Source organism: Syngnathus scovelli, chromosome 14, assembly GCF_024217435.2.
Source record: "Syngnathus scovelli strain Florida chromosome 14, RoL_Ssco_1.2, whole genome shotgun sequence".
Classification (NCBI taxonomy): domain Eukaryota; kingdom Metazoa; phylum Chordata; class Actinopteri; order Syngnathiformes; family Syngnathidae; genus Syngnathus; species Syngnathus scovelli.
Window position 1 is genome coordinate 7,614,239 of NC_090860.1, and position 20,078 is coordinate 7,634,316.

At 40.1% G+C, this 20,078-nt stretch overlaps 3 protein-coding genes across 5 annotated transcripts; all 3 read right to left on the reverse strand.

Moving 5' to 3' along the window:
* si:ch211-195o20.7 (cytospin-A) lies at positions 1-11,280 on the reverse strand. Of its 2 annotated transcripts, none has more exons than XM_049739753.2 (13): positions 11,096-11,280; positions 10,189-10,340; positions 7,840-8,433; positions 7,634-7,686; positions 2,458-2,954; positions 2,016-2,112; positions 1,859-1,925; positions 1,699-1,759; positions 1,507-1,603; positions 961-1,077; positions 582-641; positions 361-459; positions 1-255 (listed from the first exon to the last, which is right to left on the reverse strand). In XM_049739753.2, exons 2-12 carry the CDS (start codon positions 10,226-10,228, stop codon positions 370-372), a joined length of 1,773 nt encoding a protein of 590 aa, XP_049595710.1. In that variant the 5' UTR covers positions 10,229-10,340; positions 11,096-11,280; the 3' UTR covers positions 1-255; positions 361-369. The 2 variants fall into 2 exon arrangements, with proteins under 2 accessions (XP_049595710.1, XP_049595711.1); XM_049739754.2 differs by having other exon boundaries at positions 11,054-11,280.
* A 394-nt stretch (positions 11,281-11,674) lies between these two features.
* Positions 11,675-14,517, reverse strand: zgc:193593 (uncharacterized protein LOC564090 homolog). Its single transcript, XM_049739757.1, has 2 exons — positions 14,323-14,517; positions 11,675-13,505 (listed from the first exon to the last, which is right to left on the reverse strand). The coding sequence occupies exons 1-2, from the start codon at positions 14,371-14,373 to the stop codon at positions 13,218-13,220; spliced, it is 339 nt and encodes a 112-aa protein (XP_049595714.1). The 5' UTR covers positions 14,374-14,517; the 3' UTR covers positions 11,675-13,217.
* Positions 14,518-16,252: 1,735 nt separating this feature from the next.
* Positions 16,253-19,906, reverse strand: erich1 (glutamate rich 1). 2 transcript variants are annotated; one of them, XM_049739755.2, is made up of 6 exons: positions 19,597-19,905; positions 19,058-19,177; positions 18,843-18,974; positions 17,845-18,231; positions 17,534-17,728; positions 16,253-16,526 (listed from the first exon to the last, which is right to left on the reverse strand). In XM_049739755.2, the coding sequence occupies exons 1-6, from the start codon at positions 19,613-19,615 to the stop codon at positions 16,393-16,395; spliced, it is 987 nt and encodes a 328-aa protein (XP_049595712.1). In that variant the 5' UTR covers positions 19,616-19,905; the 3' UTR covers positions 16,253-16,392. The 2 variants fall into 2 exon arrangements, with proteins under 2 accessions (XP_049595712.1, XP_049595713.1); XM_049739756.2 differs by lacking the exon at positions 19,058-19,177 and having other exon boundaries at positions 19,597-19,906.
* Between the last annotated feature and the right edge of the window lie 172 nt (positions 19,907-20,078).

Below are 20,078 nucleotides of genomic sequence, written 5' to 3' on the forward strand. Positions count from 1 at the left end.
AACATTTCAACATTTTATTCTTTGGTATTAACACTAGTTACATATTAACAGTTTACAAGGAAGCTTTGACAAATATTTGGCATGTGCATAGGATAACCGTCAGTACAAAGTCCACTTTCCACAAGTCTAAGAAGGCATTTGGTGCGTCAGTATTAGTACGATGGACGTGTCTATGGCCGCCTGTAACGCCGTCACGCTTTCAATGAAGCCCACTTTTACATCCAGGCCTCTGGATACTTGAATAGTTCACTGTTCCTGCAAGCAAATAAGTCCAGTTATAAACGTGATTTATTTTGTGTGTCTTAGCGGTTACCCTTGGATTACAATTCAAATTAAAGAGACAGGAGTGACTTTAAGTACCTCCATTAATCACATCTCAAAGTGACGATACATGCTCTCCACATAGCTCAGGACCATTTGCCAGTCAGGACCACCTGCACGCAGCATGTCCTCAACACTCTGTTAAATAGATTTTTAAACAGGTAATTAGTCTCAAAGCAGCTCTGTGTCTAGAGAAGTGGAATTGTTTAATTGATCATATAAAGAAATCAGGATTAGCCTATTTTGGTTCAGTGTCTTACCAAAGATTGGACAATCCCAACAGTCTCTCCTGTTTTGAATGCGAGACTGAGATTCTCCCTCTGCAAAGAAACGATATGAGAATCTATGAACCATTGGGGTGTAAAATAAATTAATTCCATCTATTTAACATTTAGGACTGGTTAGGGGTTGGGTGTAGATTGATTGATTCACCGGTTCATTTAGTTTCGCGGATTAATGAGCTGATTCAACCAAAATGTATAATTTCCTCAAGTTTACCGTCTAAAAAAAAAAGATGAATCTTGTAATCGAAAACTAGGCACAAACTAGGAACAAAGTGTGAGTTATTCAAGTTTTATGCGAAGTAGCTAAATTATGAATAACAAGAGCATCAATTATATCCATCAGGACCAAGCTTACCTTGTTGTCTGGACTGAGGCTGCTATAAGGAATATGTGAGGGGAGGTAGCTGTGGTACACGGCACAAAATGCGAGGCCATCCACCCAGCTGCTGCTAAAGTTGGTAATGTCAATATTCTACAGAAAAGAGAATAAAAATAATTAAAACCCAGTTGGCATACAACATATGGTAGCAAGGAGGAAAAAAAAAACATCATGACCCTGAAATGTAAGACCTAGCATTAGATATATTTATGAACTTCATGTCTGCATGTTTTTTTTAACCAGTCATAAAAATGAAGGTTAAAACCTGTGAGGCAGGAGGCCTATATGCCCAACACGAGGACGTTTTAGCCAATCAGAAGTCTGAAAAGAGTTAGCTCTGAAAAAGGCATAAATGCTCAATTTAGAAAAAAAAAAAATTTTTCATTTCATATAGCGAATATGAAAATGTCATGTACTAAAAAGAAATTAGCAACAATGTTAGTTCAGCCCATGAATTTAACAAAATAAAATATCGACTAACACTCCATCGACTAATATTCTAAGACAAGAATCAAGGTTTACTTTGTAGCCTTGGGTTTGGCCCTGACACCAACGTAACAGTGAATTCCTTTTTGAGCCTCCATGGCGACGCAGCAGCAGGTTGAAGCCATCCTGGGACCTGAACACGATAAGAGTTTTAGACCTTCTCGTTACATCTTTTTACATTACTTTATGTAAAAAAAGAGGCGAGTGTTGCTTGTGTAGTCCATTCACCTGGTTGGCGGCAGCTCGGAGAGAGTTGAATTGTACTTGTTTAGAGTTTCTTCACGTTTTCCTGCAATGAAAAAGTACTTTATTATGTGAAATACACACACAAACACATACATGCATATGTATACTTCTATACATAGCGACAAAATAACTATACACACACCTGTATCAGTGTTTGACTTGCTCTCTTGTTGGTCCAGACTTCTTCGTCCTCTAAGTTGGAGTAAATTCTGTTAAAAAAACGTAAATTACACATTATTTAAAAAAAAAAAAAAACATCTCTATATATACATATATGATATGCATTGAAACAGTCTCACTTTGTTTGTTGATTCAGGTGTTGTGGAAACAGTTGACTGGGACGTTCCATTCTGTATTGTAGGGGAGTCAGAGTGTGCTGGTAATCTCGACAGGCTCCTGCAGTATTATGACACGTTAGAAGAAATGTCTGATCAGATGATCAGCAGTGAATAATAATAATAAATAATGATTTTTTTTAGCTCATTACATTACATCCAGTCGCTCAGCCTAAAGATAAATTTTGTTTGGCTCACAATAAGGTCTGGTTATGGGAATTAGTGGGGAGTCTGGAGGCAATAACCTAACAACCTAACTTTACTCAGAATGATTTAAATAAAATAAAATAAATAAATAATAGTACAAAAATAACCACATTAGTCACACTTTTCGTACACGTCATCGTACATGATCCAGGAAATAAGTTTTAAGTGTGTTTACTTGACTATAAATTGTTTGTCTCACCTTGACCTCTCAGTGGTTGCTGTTCTTCGCACTTCTCCAGAACGCATCTCCTCCCTCCTCCTTTCCTCATTGGTTACATTTCTCAAGTATCGTTTAGTAACAGCTACACAGTCCTCTCTGACAGCACTTTTCACGATGTCATTTGGACACCCCGCAAGCCGGTACACCCCCCTCTCTTTCCCCCTCTGTCCTCCCTCACTGCTGTCAGAGTTCTTCAGAGGTTGGATCTTCTCTTCTTCTTGGGTATTAGTTTTGTCTGGAGTCTGACTCAGTGTCTCTAGCCTCTGCCTGCTTTCCTCCAGCTCCCTTCTCAAAGTGACAAGCTGCATGTCAGCCTCCTTCTGTCTCTGCAGGGCTGCAGCCAGTTCCCTCTCCACATCTTTATGAGCCGTCCGGAGTGCACTCAGGTCCTCTTCGGCCTCAGCTCTCAGACGGTCAGCCACTGACACCGCCACCTGAAGGTCAGCTTGAAATTGCAGCCATTCTGTTCGCTCAGTCTAAAAGAACAAACAGGTGCTTTTAGATGATAGGTGTCAAACTCGAGGTCTGGGGGCCAGATACGGCCCGCCACATCATTTTATGTGGCCCGCAAAGACAAATTGTGCATCAAATTCATGTGTTTGAATTGCAAATTTTCTTCACTTTTAATAATATATATTTTTTAATATTTGACCAGTTTTTACTCGTCTGATTTGAAAACAAGTTATTTGTCAGTTTGTTTTGTAGCTTTTACTGTATATAATATGAGGTGCTCATACATTTACTTGGGTTGAAAGTCATAATGGCCCTCCGAAAAAAGCTATGACTACAATGCGGCCTGCAAAAAAAATTAGTTTGACACCCCTGTTTTAAATGAACTGCCATTAATCAGGACAAGTCAGTTTCACAAATGTCTCCACTGAGCCAATAGGAACATGACGATAAAATGATTTGAATAATTTCTGTGTCAGTGCTGTGATGTACAAAAACAAAGAGAGAGGAATTTACCAATAATTGGGATTATTGGTTGGCTTAATAGTTGGGTGTAATTATTAAAGATCATTGTGAATTCAGTGCAGCAAGCCTTGACTAGCAAAAAGGGGAGGTGTATCTTTCTGACATACGAAACCAACTATGAAAAAAATATGTCTGTCAAACCACATAATAAAAAAGATTTAACACACAATTGCGACAAAGGCTAATGTTACGGGACGTGTCATGAATACTTTTAGTCTGTTCTTATCTGAATAGGGGTTTTCCTCTTTGAGGTGTTCCCATTGGTTTTGATAACAATCATGGCAAAATAGTTTCTGTGTGATTAAAAGCGTGCTATCCCCTCAGACACTCATAGACGGAAAAAAAAATCTTTTGATATCATGGGGACAAAAAAAAAAAAAAAGAGTTACCAGTATAAAATCAGAGCTGAAATGAGAAATGCAAAAAGAAGAGGTACATATTTAATGGAGGCAGCAGAAGGACTGGGAAGCAATATCAACCGGATGGTTCTGAAGTTAGGTAAAGGAGCAAAGGTTGGAAAGGTGAGTAATTAGATGAAGAGCCGGAGATGTGGAGGAGGAAGTAATAACGGAGCCAAGTCGACGCTCCCAAGTCTGACCAGTGACTCAGGACCACAGCTGGACCGCATTATACTGTACGCACACATCTCATATTTCTTTTCTCTCCCCCCACACACATTCCTTATTCGTCTGCCTCACCACAAGCTTATCTGACTTTTCAGTTTTGTAGAATTTGGCCCACCATCCAGGAAACATGTCAAACAGCCTGATTAAGACTCAGTCTATATTAAGTATTACAATAACAACTAAAAAAGGCACACTGGGGGTTGAAGGATCTTGCCTTCATGTCATCTTGGTTATCTAAGCACTCCAAGTCTGTTTAAGGAAACAGGAAGGGGTGCTCCGAAGTTCACACTGAGATAAGGGCGTGGGTTGTCAGGATGAACACATAGACACAAACAGTCCCGGAAGAGCTCCACAGCAAGACCAGATGTGATGCACATTCACACAAACCTGCACCTAGAATTTCTGGTGATTCCCAAGAAGAGTTATTTCTCAATCCATCTGTCTCGAGTTGTCTTCACCACCCAGCCACTCTCTTTTGACACATACTTGGAGAAACATCTAAAACTGCTTCTCGTTCCATGCTTTCATGTCTGTAACATGCACCGCCAAATGATGGAATACCATCTGAGCTAACCATATTCTTTGCACCCAAAAAGAACCCAGGAGGGGAAATAAGCTACACTGAGTGCACATGGACATCAAAGTGTTCAACATCACTGCTGCCTCCTCACAGTCTAGACAAACGAAATATTTTTTCATTCCACACAACCTTTGTAACCTCAACATAAACTTCAGTTTAGGGAAAAGAGGACAAAGGGGGAATTGCTGGGAATGTCTAGCAGCGGTCACCTGGAACTGATTCCAAAGCTGTGTTTTGAAAAATATCCAGAAGGGAAACAAATATGAGTGCGTAAGCATAAATGGAGAATTTTCTTTTTTTTTTTTTTTTGTTGGTTACGACAATTGAAAAGTGATGGTGCGGATAAGCACAGACAGATGGTGCATCAGATGAGATCCTTCAGGGATGGGTAGATGGCCATATATTTTCAAATACATGCTCTTAATATAATATGTTTCATTTTTGATCATACATTTTGAATGTGCGTATGAAAGATCCATTATGCTAACTCAACAACAAAGGGTTTGAAGCAAACAACAAAATAACTGCTTGCTCTAATTTCTTCCAGTGCTCAGTATATCAGGAAAATAGTTTTTTTCAACATGTGGAATATCACAGCAGTAAAAATACAGAAAGGGAGTTTGTTTATACTTGCACGATATGGAGAAAAAATATTGAGAAATACAAGAAGTGCGAAAAAAAAAAAGGGAAATTGGGGCCTTTTCTTCTCAGCTACAACAACCTTCACTTTCTAAAGATTTTGGAGAGTGGGGATATTTGTCCATTGATCCAGAAAAAATGTGAGGCCAGTTGTGACCAGTGTTGCAGAGTGTGCTTTGCAATCACAGCTGTAGTTCATCCCAAAAGTGTTTGATGGGATTCTCCCACGCAAGCTCATCCAACCTAAGACAAAGCTTTGAAAACATCCAAGTGTTCCCATAAAGACCTGTGACTCAATTGCAACATCTATTAAATAAGAAACTTGTTTCGCAATCTTGAGAGTCAATTGTTATAAATGCGGAACTCTTCCTGAGAACAAATGTGTTGAACAACTGCTGCCCCAGATCAGATTGTGTGGTCCCATACTGGAAGCAGTGGCGATTGCTTGACCCTGTGTGTGACCCCTTCATGTCAATACCACCCCCACATCTGCAACTCTGCTTGGACAAAGAGGTTGCTTCCATTTTTTTTTTTTTTTTAAATATCTTGTGCACAAGTAAAAGCAGAATTGTAAAATTGAAAAAAAATGAGGCACAATAAGGGGAGAAGTCAGTTCACAAAGTAGAAATCATTCGGTGCATTTCCGTGTCTGTAATCGTGCTTCTGCTCTATCTCACGTGTGCAATAGACATAAAAAACAAATGGCCAGTGTGATCAAGCGCATCAACCCTCACCCCCTCCTCTTCCTCACCCCAGTGAACAAAACAAAACAGGTTTTGTCTCCTGAAAAGCCGATTGTGAACCCCCACCTCCGCATTGCTACCCCTACCCCCTCCTCCTTCCACCGCCTCCCCCCGAAAAGGCTCCCAGGACAGCAGAGCAGACTGAGCGGGTTCATAAAGTCAGGCTTTGCAACTTCTACTGGCCAAGCAAGAGCCCATGTAAACACACTGTTGGATTGCCTCAATTTCTAATACACGGCTACCTCTCCATGCTTTCTCTCCCTGCGGTCTGTGCTGGCCCATGCGGGGATTACATTTGCAAGCCTCTTCGGGGGGGTGGGAAAGTGGAAAAGAGAAGAAGACATAAATAATAAAGGGGAGATTTCCAAGAGAGCGAATAAGCAAGTGAGGTGGGATTTTAAAGCACTGAATGGGTCAATGTGCATCACATATATGCTGTTCAATCTTTTCCAAGATGCAAGATGACCTCCGAATGTATTTAATTTGAATTCATTGGGTCAAAAAAAGCAGCAAACACACACGTGTCACAATTATCAAAGGATACTCTACATAGCAGTAGATACTGTTTCTATTTGGGTTTTATTCTAAACATACAATTTTAAATGTATGACTTTTGATATTATATAAAAGATAGCATAGCAAATGCAAATGAAAAAGCAAAGAAGGGAGAGGGGCACTTTGTGTCATCTGTAACCTGAAGGAAGCTGCGAGCCTCAAGCTGCTATCCTAAGGGAGTGGTCAGAATTGGAAACAGGAAATCACTGCAGATTACATCATCTTCAGAGGAGCCCGCGGGAAACATCGAAGTAAACTGAGGAATCTTTGTGGAAATGCCTTATTTGTTGTCATTGTCAATGTACGAACTACGTAATTTTGGTAATTCTTCATAGGATACTTTTGTTCTCTTTGCTTTGACTTTGAATGCTTTCGCTGTTTGTTTGTTAATGCTTTTTAGATGTTGTGAAAAGTGTGAAGCACAGTGAATTTTCCTTGTATATGAAATGTGCCAGATAAAAAAAAAAATTGCCTTGAGATGTTCATCTCTCCCCTTCGTGGACGGGAAGCAGAGCCAATTGCACAGCCTGTTTTGATAGCGTAACAGGGTGTGTTTTGGTGTTATTTCCAAGATGAGCAAACACTGACTGACCAAACTGTCACGGGAAATTGAAAGCTGTGTCGTTTTGGCTACTTGCTTTAAATGCAAAGCAGATCAGAAAAGGGTTTGGAAATGTTTATCTTTCCAGTCCAACCATAACGATGGATAGGCTACCAAAAAAACTGATGAAAAACTAGTTTTGAAATCAGAGACTAGTAAAACCTCTTCAGATTTCTTAAAACAACGAATGGTAATAAAAATTGCAAGCAATATCACTTCTTTTTTGAATACAAGTTGTAATTTTAGTAATGACACAAAGTCCATGCAAAATTTGTCTTTGCAGGCCACAAAAAATTATACGGCGGGCCGTATCAGGCCCCAGGGCCTTAAGTTTGACACTTTAACTTTAAACTAAGGCTCGATACATATGCTATAGAAAATATCGTAATGATATTAATATTCTACAGGAATAATATATAATTGAATATCATCTCACCTGCATTGCAGTCTTCAAATTCTTCACTTCTGTCTGGAGACGTTTCAGCATTTCTGATGGAGGAGAAATGTCGGATAATGTCACATGAATACAAAACTAAACAAAAAGGTCAAAGAAACCTTTTGCCCTTCCCATTACAAGAAAATAATGAGCCTATCATCGAACAAAATGTTGTAATAGCCATACAAATGCTTTGCGAGTCTTACCTATGGCATTTGTGGGCCCATCTTGACTGTTAGAGGTCCCTAATGTTGTCCGACACTCTTCCAATAGACTTTCCAATTCTTTGGACTGGACGTCTCTGACCTCTGGACCTGGCAACAAAGTTTGACTCACACTGCTGTCCCTTTCTTTCCATTTCGGTCCAGAAGAGTTGGACACAGGCTGTGAGGAACTACACGTCGAGGTTGGGATCTTTGCAGGGCTGACGGGCATGCACTTGCCCTGTGCAACCACAACCGTAGAAGTAGAACGAGTTCCATTTCTGCCTGTAACGTTTCCTTTCACTGCTAATGTACTTTCAGGCTTAGTTGACACTGAACTGACTGCTGAAACATTTGCGGAGCTGTTTGAGTTGAGCCGTGGCGGAGGAGGTCTCCACTCAGGTGGTGGAACGGCAGAACTTGGCTGTGATCGCTTAACGCTGGAGGATGTGAGCACAGAGGCGGGAGGTGAAGATGAAACTGCGCTTGGAGATTTTGGTGATATGGGGTGGACGATCCGGGGAGCATCAGGTTCAAATCCAGGTTTGTCACTTTGTGGGGAAGCAGGAGGAGTGTGGAAACTATCCAGTTGGTTTCCTGGAGGAAATATTCACAAATTTATCAGCATGTCTTAAAACATGTACCATATTTTCCTCACCATAAGGCACACCGGATTATAAAGCGCACCTTCAATGAATGGCCCATTTTAAAACTGTCCATATACTATAAGGCGCACCGGATTATAAAGCGCGCCATCAATGAATGGCCCATTTTAAAACTTTGTCCATATATAAGATGTATACATTTGGCCCGCGGGCCAGACTTTGGACACACCTGCTATAGTGGCTCAATATTGGTCCATATATAAGGCGCATCTGATTATAAGGCGCACTGTCGGCTTTTGAGAAAATTTGAGGTTTTTAGGTGCGCCTTATAGTCCGGAAAATACGGTACTATAAGTGAAGCAGGATTTCTTAATTTCGATTTTGGGGGAGTAAGATGTGTTTTATTATTCGAGCCATGTTTCCAGTTGTTTCCAGTGAAAATTCAAAAGAAACTTTTTTTCAAAGATAGTCACCAGGGTAGTCTGAAAGTTCCAAAATCTAGCACAAGTGTTAAATTTGTTATCAAAGACCAGTTAATGGAAAATGTTTTGTCACTTAGTTAAACTGTTAGTCCAAACAAAGCTTCAAAGCATCAGAATAAATTGCTGCGATGTTATCTCGACACCGCTCAGAGCTCTAATGGCAACATCACAAGGGCAGGGCAGCGACTGGTAACCAAAACATGATGTGGTGGATAATCCAACATCGGAGTCCTCAATCAATTACTTCATTTGACTTGGCGAGCCATTGCAAATTTCTTTTGCCTCCTCACTAATCCCGTGCTCTCACAAAACACATCCTAATGAAACATAAATACTTTTAATTGAGGGAGTGTGAAAAGAATTTGAGTGGAGTGGAATTCAACAAACAAAATTAGATGACAAAGCCTGAGTGAGTGTCTGCATCATCGGATAATGATGTCATGGAGGAATGATGGGACAAAAACTCTACAGTGGTCACGCCTATGGCATGTTGTCACTGAAAACACCATTCAATGAGCTGTCCATGCCAGTGGGAATTCTTGAACACAGAGATTGCACGTCGACATTGTTGCAACATTAACTCACCACATCATTTTGGGACAGACACACTGACGACAGAAGCAAGAATTTCAAAACTTAACAATAAAGACTGTATGGAGCCTGTAGATTCAATGAAAAATTCTCACAACATGCTACAAATCAAAAAGATAAACAGATAAGCACCGAGCATAACATCTTCATTTCCTTTCATTCGTTTGACAAAAAGGCTTATTACAAAAGAAAAAAAGATTTCTTCTCTAATGATGTGAAAGCAGCAACTATGCACCAAGTCATTGGGAAAGAATGGGAGGATTGTTTAATAACTTCCTCAAGTGTCCCTTCCTATTTTATTTCTTCATTCCAGACCTTAATGTGCTCGTCCACCCATGCACATGGGTGGCTGATTGACTGAATGAATGTGTGTATGTGCATTGAGGTTTGTGTGTGAGTGAGCGTGGATGTCAGATAGCATTTAAGCCTCTATGATTAATCCACTGCCCTTGTGCTGAGCCGGGAAATTCTGCCGATTCATCACAGCTGGGCCTGAATGGATCACATGGTGACGCCAGGGGAATGACCACTCGCTGAGCAACGCACAGGAAGGCTGCCAAGATTCCTGCCTCCACATGCACTTCCTTTTTTTTAAACAGCCTCTCTTCCTGATTGGCTCTCATGTATCCTTCTCTCGAACTTTTGCACAAGTTTAAAACATGGCAGTGGCTTACCTGTGTGTCCGTGGCTCTCCTTGCTGGAAAAGCTACCCATCCTGCCGTCAGTCTGGTCTGCTCTTCTGCCCAGTCCAGATCAAAGTGGCACTTGGGGGCACATCAGGGCCAGATGATGGATGAGGTCCTACCTCTTTGGTGCGGTATGCAAACTGAAAAATAAAGCGGTGACTTCAAATCTCTTTAAAATATTTCTAAACCGAGTACTTTCCCACCACAGTCAGATATGACTGGTGCTTCTCATTGCATCACATTAACACATCATCTAGGATGACATCAGAGCAAGTGTTGAATGTTTAGGGCAGCGATGTCCAAACATTTTCCAGAGGGCATGAAAAAAAAAAAAAGGGAAGACAGGGGTCGCTTTAATATGCTATTAACAGTAAAACATATTTAAAGAGGGGGAATACTGTCTAAATCTCATCTTATTGCTATTGTTGAGCGACCAACCCCAAAGTTACTAGTATGTTAAAGTTATTAGTATTAGCGTGACTACATTGTAATTTAAAAAAAGTTTTATCTCTAGGCAATTTAAAATGAAACTAATTTTGAGTAACTGTCAATTTCAATATCTTAATGTGATATTTTTCTTTTAAGTTTGACGACAAAAAAAACGTCAACTTTATTATTTTAAGGTTGGAAAGGGTGGGGGAACAGGTCACAAATGTACCCCTAGTCGGACTTTGAACAATCAATGTGCCAAAACTAGAACATGCGCGGACACCCATAAAGCGCACTAGTTTATTTACCCATTATATCAATTAACAAGACTTCTGTCTGGGGGAAAAAGTGTTGAAAAGAAACACTTAAACATTTTACTTGAGAAAAAATAGCATGCAACAAGAGATAATAAATGAATACAAACCCTTGAACGCGGACAAACTAATCTGTTCTGCTGGTATCTTACCTTCCTCACTTTGCTTTCTTAAAACCGTCTCGACCAGGCGCACTGGCTCGCAGAGTCTTCTTAAAGTTACCGCATCGGATCCAAACACATTTAATTCCTCTTACGTTTTTAGAAATAATCCTAACATGCGGGTTAGACCTCCTAGAGCGAGTCAACGAACTAAAACGACGGCAAACCCAAGACTGCCAAGGAGGATTTCCGCTGGATGTGTCCACCAGAGAGCGGAGTTGAGTTGCCACTTTTAAAAAAAATAAAAACAACGTGTTGCTTTTTGAGTCATCTTCTAATTCGCTGTCTGACGCCTCCGCAATGAACTTTTACATGACCACACCAGCTGCCAAAATGAAAAAATGTCACGTACACTTTGAATTTTTTAAATGACATAAGTTTCATCAGAGGTGACAAAAGTATAAGTCTAAAGAAGTAATACTAATTCGACAAAAAAGGCCATAGAAAATATTAAAAGAAAAAAATCTGGCTTGGATTGTTTGAAGGCCAAATACAGACTTTCACAAACAAGCAGATGCTATAAATTAAAAGAAAGAAAATTAATGTGACCTAAAAGCAACATAACATGGATTTTGCCAAATGATCCTTTATTTCGCACGACTTGTTTTTATTACATTTCACTTGTACCACTAACAAAGCAGAACTGTCATCTAAAGGGAACACAGGTCATCCTTATTGTACAGACATTAAATCCAGTTAATTTAACAGACATGAGGGGATGCAGAAATTGCCAATAATTTTTATTCCTGCCTTTCAGTGTTCATGTCTGGCAGTAATCCATCCTAAACAGAGGAGTGGCAAGTCAAACAGTGGTTAGTGCATAAAGGTGTCTCCTTATCCGCCTCCCCGCAACCCTAATGATAGATTCGCTTTAATCTCTGCTGACCAAAAAAATGTGTGAAACACACCCCATATTGATTACCCACCCTAGCGAGAACATGAATGTGACTCTGCATCCAGTTTGACAAGGAGGACAAAATCTACGTGCATGTAATACAGATTCCCCTCAGCAGAGCCAACAACATTAGATTTTTTTTCTTTGGAATGTCCTATTAGGATGAATTTTAGGAGGTCAGTGATTGCCTTTCTGAATTAACTCTCAAGCTGTCATAAATAAGTCAAACAGGAAAGACCTGCTCTTCAGCAATTAAATAATGCTCAAAATGAATCATTGTCTAATCATACGCCACTTTCAGTCTATGATCATGGGAGAAAGTTTCGAACAATCTCCGAAATCGACCCTGTGCTCTCCTTAAGGCACGGCACACATTCTCAACCACTCTCAATGCCTCGCCAATTTATATCCATCTCTCTTTTTAACTGCATTTTTTGAGGGCGTGAACAAGGACACCACTGTCACACCCGTGCATAGAGAGACTAATGGTGGACATTGCAGGGAGAAAGGTACAGTTTGAGGGCACAGGGACTTTCTATATATGATGGGTAGGAGGAGGAGATGCAGACTAAACACCTCTTACATATGAGCTCATTTATAAATCTGCTATCCAGCTTGCGTGCCACCATCGCATAATCTCATAGCAACAACAAGGTGCTGCTACTTCATCACCCTAACCAAGCTTTGCTACTCAATTAGTGGCCGATTCTTAGAGGGCTATTAATTGAGTCACAAAGTCAACCTCTGACCTCCACATTGTCTTTAATTGATCGTTTTAGTTTGGGGCTTTGTTCAAGGACAGAACTTGCTCTCCTCACATTTATCATGAGACGGGAAGGTTTTGGATACTGTGTATGAAGGACCGCTGCCATACCTTATTTCTTTTTTATATAGGAAAAACAGACACAAGGGGATCTAAATTAAACACACATTTGATCGTTCTGATATCAGTATATTAAACTGCTTAGTGCTGACACGGTATTTGACTATTACACTGCTGTTTTGAGATAAAGACAAATTATCGGAACTACGGGACTCATGTCATATCCAACGTTCTGCGAACACAGGTTGAATCATTCCGATAACGCCACTTGCATGTCATCAGAGAGCACATGGGCCTCATTGACACAATGGGCCAGCATAGCTACAATCTTTGACATGCAACAGTGTGATTATCCAAAGTCATCCTATGTTGGCCCACCGACCAATGCGCTTCTTTTAAACAAACTTTTGGCCCACAAAGGAGGGAGGTGGGATCTCCTGGTAGGCTCCAGCCCTGCGAGTAGCATCCATCAAGGACGCCCTGAAGACCACCGTGCCCGTCATGCTGGCATCAGTGTGCGAGCCAACGCTCTGAAGCACACGTTTGGAAGGTCGGTGGTAGAGAGCCAACTGCCTGGAGCTGTACCCGCACATTCCGATCCCCACGGCTCCTAGAAGCATAGCCATGCCAGGCATGGTCTTCTCGGGTGGACGCACCACACACACATTGTGGTAGGCCTGGGTCTGACGGAAGAAGACAAATCACTTGGTTGGATTGTGACAGCTTTAATGCGTCATGAAAATTTCAGCATTACATCCTCATCCAGTATCAGTATATTTGCCTTTTTTTTTTTTTTTTTTTCCATTGTTTGAGCCTCACCTCAGTCTAGTTCTCCCACAATGCCTGTGAGAATAGGAACCTATATGACTCTCTATTTTGCAACACGGGCAATTTCCTGTGCAGACCATTTACAATAATAAAGCAGAGCAAACAATAGAAACCTCATTTTCTAAAACACTTGTGTCACAGGCAGTTAAAAAGCCATTCCTGAAGCTCACTCAACCAATTCTCATTTCCATTTACATCTCAATGGGCTGTCACAGGCTTACATTTCTTCATTATTTGTGTCACCAGGAAGGTAATTATGTGACGTGAGCTAAAACAAAATATGTCCTATAATGACGAAAATGTAGCATCCAATGACTCCATGTGTGCATTTCATTCTATTTGCAGTTGAACCAGTTGAGTCACCAGGCAGATGAACCTGATGGCAGCAGCGTAAAGTTTAGTGAACTAAACTTGATGTATATTGTGTATGTGCCTATAAAATCACTACCTTGAAAGCAGCAATTACATCAGTCTTTTAGAACAACACCGCTGAGGATCATTATAGAGCGAACAAGCATTATGCAACTATGGGATACAGTTTTAATATGTGGGAGGGGATTTTCTCATTTTTGTTAACATGGTTCTAAATCAAAAGGAACGATCAACAACAGCATATTTAAATACATCATATATAATAGGTGTGATCTTTCATTTTGATCAATTAAATCTTACCTGCAGTAATCTGATGTAGCCCGGAGTCAGTCTTGGGAATCTGAAAAACATTTTGCCAGCGCTGTTGATGATTGCACAAAGACTTGGGTCTCTGTAGTCCCCCTTCCTGGATTCCCAGGAGGGGAAACCCGCTGACAGAGTGTCCCGTTCAGCCTGTGTTCTGCTATGTGGCTTCAAGCAGATTTGTCTGCTCTGATAATGTCTCCTTTTATAACAGGCTTTAACAGTTGGTGTTTCTAATTGGATTACAAGATTTGGTATACGAGGGACATGTAAGTAAACAGAACCAAAACGTTTTCTGCTGCAGGCATACAGCAGGTGCTATCTTTTGAAGTTGGGGATATCTTGAAAATGTTTTACAAAGTTCTGTTGAAATTTGTTTAGCTGAGGCTTGTACTTGACTCAATCTATACGACCTGCCGCAAGACTTCAGACAGGAGTCTACTGTATAAATGATTTTAATAAAAATACAGACATAGCTACCCATTTTTATTACCATTCTTTTTTTAAATATTTGAAATTTTTTTTACTAGTCTGAATTTGACACAACAAATTCCAGAGTGCCCCAATTAAATCACCCATACTCGTATCAACCAGTGCTAATCCAACATGCGTAATCTACTGATACTCAGATTTATAATTTAATGTATTACTGATTTTGACTAAAAAACCTATTTATTGGGGTAAAGCTGCTTTAGCTCCAGGGAAGTAAAAATCCTGGAGCCAATCCTCCTATTTTGGGGGCACTTCAGAATTTCTGTCCATTCGCAGTACCTTACCATATGACCTCTCAACTTTGAAACCATTAACAAGTCCCTCCTGTGTACTTACAGGCGGATCCCTTCTGTTTGTTTGATTCACTCCACAGGGCAAGATCTACCATAGCGCTCTAACCAAGACCAATTAGTGACACCGCCATTAGTCCTAACCTGTTCACCAAGTCTTTTGTTAATGGTTTTGCAAACCATTCCAGCCTTGGGCAAGTCTACAGTCTTACCGAACATTTTTTACATTGCTTCTGCCGTTCTCATGCATGCTGTTATGGAAATTGATTCCTGAGCACAAGTGAGTTAACATCAGAAATATTTATACGAGGCTCTTTGAGGCCATCTGTGTGCCACATGAGTACCAGTTCATTTGTGAGAGCCAAAATTCTAGTTAAGTGATCAAATTTTATATTAAGAGTTTTAAAAATGTTATTTTGGATTTACTTTGTCTATTAATTATTAATGAAGGTTAATTATTTTGTGAGTAAACCCACAAAATCAACAGGTGATCATATAATTGCAGTATACACATAAACAGATCATTCACATCGGTGCACTGCAACTCGTTCAATTCCGAAAAAGACAACAACTTTTACTCAACATGACACTTCCCGGGACATGATAATGCTCTGTCCTTTTCATGAACTCCTCCCCCTGGCAACAAGCTTTGGGTAAAGGCACCAAAATAGAAAATAACTAGCGTCAGGCACCCCAGGGGGCGATGGTGCTCTTAAGTCCAACATGCAATCAACAAGCTGTTTCTATATTAGTATAAAGTTAGACAATGGCAACAAGTGTTTGTGGAAGTGGGTTATTTGCTCTCAATTATTCTTTGAGTGACACTATCAAAAAAAAACTGTCATTTGAAATGTAATGTGTATAATTCACAATAAGGAGATCCAATTTGAAGCTGAAAATCACACAATTTTAAATTACAACAAAAGTCGGTTGTAGAACATTGGTTTATTTGAGAAGTTATTTGGGTACTTTTAAATGTCATGACAGTAAACAAAAGCTGACTTCCCGTAGTGCTGACATTTGCCTTGCTGGTAATTGGGGGTGAGACAAGACAGGCAAGTGTTACCAATTTCCATTAATTTGAACAGAATACAAAAAAAAAAAAAAAAAACATGAGGTAAAAAAACAGATCAAAACAACTACAGTTTTCTAATCGGACTGAACAAAATGCTTTGTTTTATTCTTGTAAAATGGAAAAATCCAGAAAGCAAACATAGAAAAAATATTTACAGACTGTCAGAGTGACTCAGAGACAAATTTAATGTCTGAACATTTCATTATGGATCTAACAAACTTCTTCCTTACATGGTGTCGCGGCATGACTAAACCTCTCGGAGACTTTTGTCTCATCGACTCCCTTCATGGGAAGAATGTCCGTTATCCGGTATTGGAACAATTGGGCCACCGCAGAGGTTTCCTCTGAAACATAAAAACAACAAAGTGTGGTACTTGAACATAATAAATCTCAGATATTAAGTACTTGCATGGCAACATTAAACTGTCAGCAAGAATCCAAAGCCAACATTGGGGGGGGGGGGGGGGTAGGACCAGTCAAGTAGTTTATCGGAGGAACTACACGCCATAGAGAAATACGCTGAAGTGGAAAGCTGCTTGGGATTTGCTATCAGAGCACGTCTCTGCAGAAACATGGATTATTGGATTGAAGTGGACTGAGTTAAAAAAGGCTATGTTCAGAATATCCAAACTCATGAATGTGATGTGAAGTCCAAAGCATTCCCTACAAAGATTCTTTATTTGTTTCGATGAGTCAATAGAAAAAAAAAAAAACCTTTCACAAGCAAAAAAAAAAAAAAAATTCAGAATTTCTTTTTCTGTGTTTGATTCATACGCTGCTTCTTTGATCAAATCTGCAGGGAGAGTTGCATTATGAAACACTGACATAAGAATGACTCATGCGTCGTGAAGACCGTGGGCATGTTTGAGCGCCTTTCATGCAGTTGTGGAGCTGGTGCATAGAGAGAGGGAAAAAAATACAGCAGGCTTGGCAACAGAATGGATTTTAAAAAGCCGCATTTTGCCCATATGTATGGACAGATGTACTACTTTCAGAATCTCCTTGTTAGAGACACACACAAAAAAGCCGATCCCTAACAAGTCCCTATTATGAAACCATTTTCCCAATCACACGGATGGATGAAAATGTGCCTGCAGGCTTTGGATGCTTTGGCTGTTGACGAAACGTTAAAGCTAGGTTAACTGGTTGAAATGTGTGAGATGCATGGTTACATTCAAGTGCATATTTTTGCATATCACATTACAGCACTTGCAGTTGGTTATTATTATTTATATAGCTAGTTTTAAATTGAAATCAAGGAAGATTTGTAGGAGCCTTTTGAGGGCCATATAAAATGACATGGTGTGCTGGATCTGGCCTACAGACCTTGAGTTTGACACCAACCACTAACCTGGGGGTATCAGGGTGTTGTTGGAGAGGTCCTGCAGTTCCTTTTCTAGTCGCTTTGTGTCCTTGTGTTGAGTACATAGCTTGAGATTATGAAGATGCTTCAAAAGAGAGGCAGGCCTGCTTCCATTGGCGATGCTGCTCAAAAGATCCTCCAACACACCAGGCATGTGAGGAAGCTTCTCTGCACGCAACAACGCTGAAGAACCATAGGACACTCCATTACTTCATCTCGCACTATTTAATTCATACTTAATCGGTGTGAAACAAATTTAATAAACATTAATAGTTTGATCCACACAGATCGGCACTCACAATCTGATTTATAGATTTCCAGTGTGGTCCGGAGGAAGTCTACCACCTCAGCAGCTCTCATCCCATCTTCTTCTTCCTCATCCTCCTCATTTTTTCGTTGGAATGTGAATTCCAGAGCAGAAGCCCGAGGCATCAAACCCATTGAGAACATCTTCTCTTTGTGCCGTTTCTTCTTCAGTTTCCTTTTCTTGTTCCGGCTAATGCGCACTCCTTCTTCATCTATCAGCGTCCCATTCTGAACGACACTCGTCACCGTAGTTGGAGCAGTTCCATCTTTATCTCCATGAAGGTTTAGTCTCCTTTTTCTTCTTTTCCTTCGTCTTTTCGGTTCATTTGCTTCTTCATCTTGGTCAAGCTCTTCACTGCACTCCTGTTGTATGCCTTGTTCTGCAGGGCATAGCCACATAGGGAGCAAATTGTTTAATTGTTGGATCAAAAAACATCACAGGACCGCTTATCTCAAAATTACTTTGAATTACATTGATTGACATCATCTTTTCATCTCATCGTACAAGTGTACTTCATGTGGTGGCCAGTGAAATCACACAGAATAATCTAAAATGAGCCGACAGCTGCTCTCCTGCCGGCCAATTTTATCCTGTTCACTGAGATAAAACAAATAACGTCAGGTGGGGCTCAACATTAAGCGGGATGATAAGTACAGCGAGCTGTGAAATGAGCCAACAACACTGTAATTAAAATGTGATCATTCTAACAATTTGTGCAGGCAGAGACAAAAAAAAAAAACACCATGCGACAAAAACATCACATTTGATGAAATAGGGCTTCATTTGTTTAATTTCTTCTACCAAAACTCTAATCAGCAGGCTTAAAAGACCATATACGCTGCGTTTAAGATGCGGTTTGTCAGTTTTACACAGTGAAATAATTCAGGGGAACTCTACAACCAAGATCACTTGAAGGTCAATTTCAAATCCAATTTATCTTTATGATGCAAATTACAAATTCACAATAATAGAAGATTATCATTGCCTTACCAGATGGAACCTCCTCACTATTTATGGTCTCAAGCTGTTGTAGCGTCACACATTTCACTGAATTGGCATCATAGTCTTCAGGAGGAGGTAGAACTGTATATATTCGTCTACTTGGAACCACTGCTGAATTAGCTAAAAGTTAAAATAACATGCATACACAGGATGCATTAGTGCATATTAATTGATAAAAAGTCAGAAAATATAATTAATCTTACTAGGCGTAATATCTCGATTAGAGGTTCTTTTCACATCCACTGGTATGCATGATGGGGAGGGTTCCTTCTCCAGTTTAGGGGCTGAAGGGTAAAGCTTCTGGAGCACCTTGGACTGGAATACTATATGGAATGCACACACACCATTGTAGGCTATATGGTAAATTGTTCATCTGCAGTTGATTAACATTTTTAGCAAAACAAACAAAATAAGTTGCACTGGTACAATAGTGCGACAATGGTGAACTGCTGATGGTGATACACACTTCTTGTTTACCTTCCTGCCTTAGGGCAGAAATTGTCAAAATTAACAATTATAGTTATTTGTGCGTGTCCCTTTCACTTAAATTTCCTGCAGTGATTGACTCAAAATCGGAACGCATCTGTCGATACTTTTCTAATTTTGGAAATATGACAGAGGAACACGTGCATTTGTTTACAACTTGAAGCTACAAACATGGCAAGCTAGCAACGTTAGCTAGCCACTTCATACAAACGAGTTATACTCTGTAATTAATCATGACGACACATGCAAAACATACCTTCTTTCCTGTGTGTCATGTCAGCTGGACTGACTGGAGGCGAAGACGCTAAATTGTTTGTTTTTGCAAAGTAATGTCGAGAACATTGCTTGCTAACTTAGCCAGCTCTTGGTCAGGTTTATAACGATCAGCAATAGCCTTTGCACATTACTCTAGTTTTGACACACTTGCAAATGAAAAAAACACACACCATGCGTTATAGTCAAGCAACCAAAACACTAGATTGTGAAAATAAAAACAGATCGGCGAAACATGTGGATCGTCCCCTCCGATCACTCTAGCTAGCATCACAACTCGCAGAAGGACGAAGTGACAGGAAGCTGAGCCAGCACCGGAACTCCGTTCAACATTCTAGCATTTAAATGGTGGCATTCATATTGCAAAGCTCTGCTCACTCCTTACCACAGATCCGTGCAGCAATCGTTTCTGCCACATACGTTCTATGATTCGGAGTGTAAATCGAGTGCATACATATTACAAGA

Coding starts and splice junctions, on each gene's coding strand:
- erich1 (XM_049739755.2), bottom strand. Junction 18,975..19,057: donor TAATCGAGATATTACGCCTA/GTAAGATTAATT, acceptor TTTAACTTTTAG/CTAATTCAGCAGTGGTTCCA. Junction 18,232..18,842: donor TAGTGAGGAGGTTCCATCTG/GTAAGGCAATGA, acceptor TATGCCCTGCAG/AACAAGGCATACAACAGGAG.
- si:ch211-195o20.7 (XM_049739753.2), bottom strand. CDS start 10,228: ATGGGTAGCTTTTCCAGCAAGGAGAGCCACGGACACACAG. Junction 1,926..2,015: donor CACCTGAATCAACAAACAAA/GTGAGACTGTTT, acceptor TTTTTTTAACAG/AATTTACTCCAACTTAGAGG. Junction 642..960: donor GCCTCAGTCCAGACAACAAG/GTAAGCTTGGTC, acceptor GTTTCTTTGCAG/AGGGAGAATCTCAGTCTCGC.
- zgc:193593 (XM_049739757.1), bottom strand. CDS start 14,373: ATGTTTTTCAGATTCCCAAGACTGACTCCGGGCTACATCAGATTACTG. Junction 13,506..14,322: donor GCTACATCAGATTACTGCAG/GTAAGATTTAAT, acceptor TTCTTCCGTCAG/ACCCAGGCCTACCACAATGT.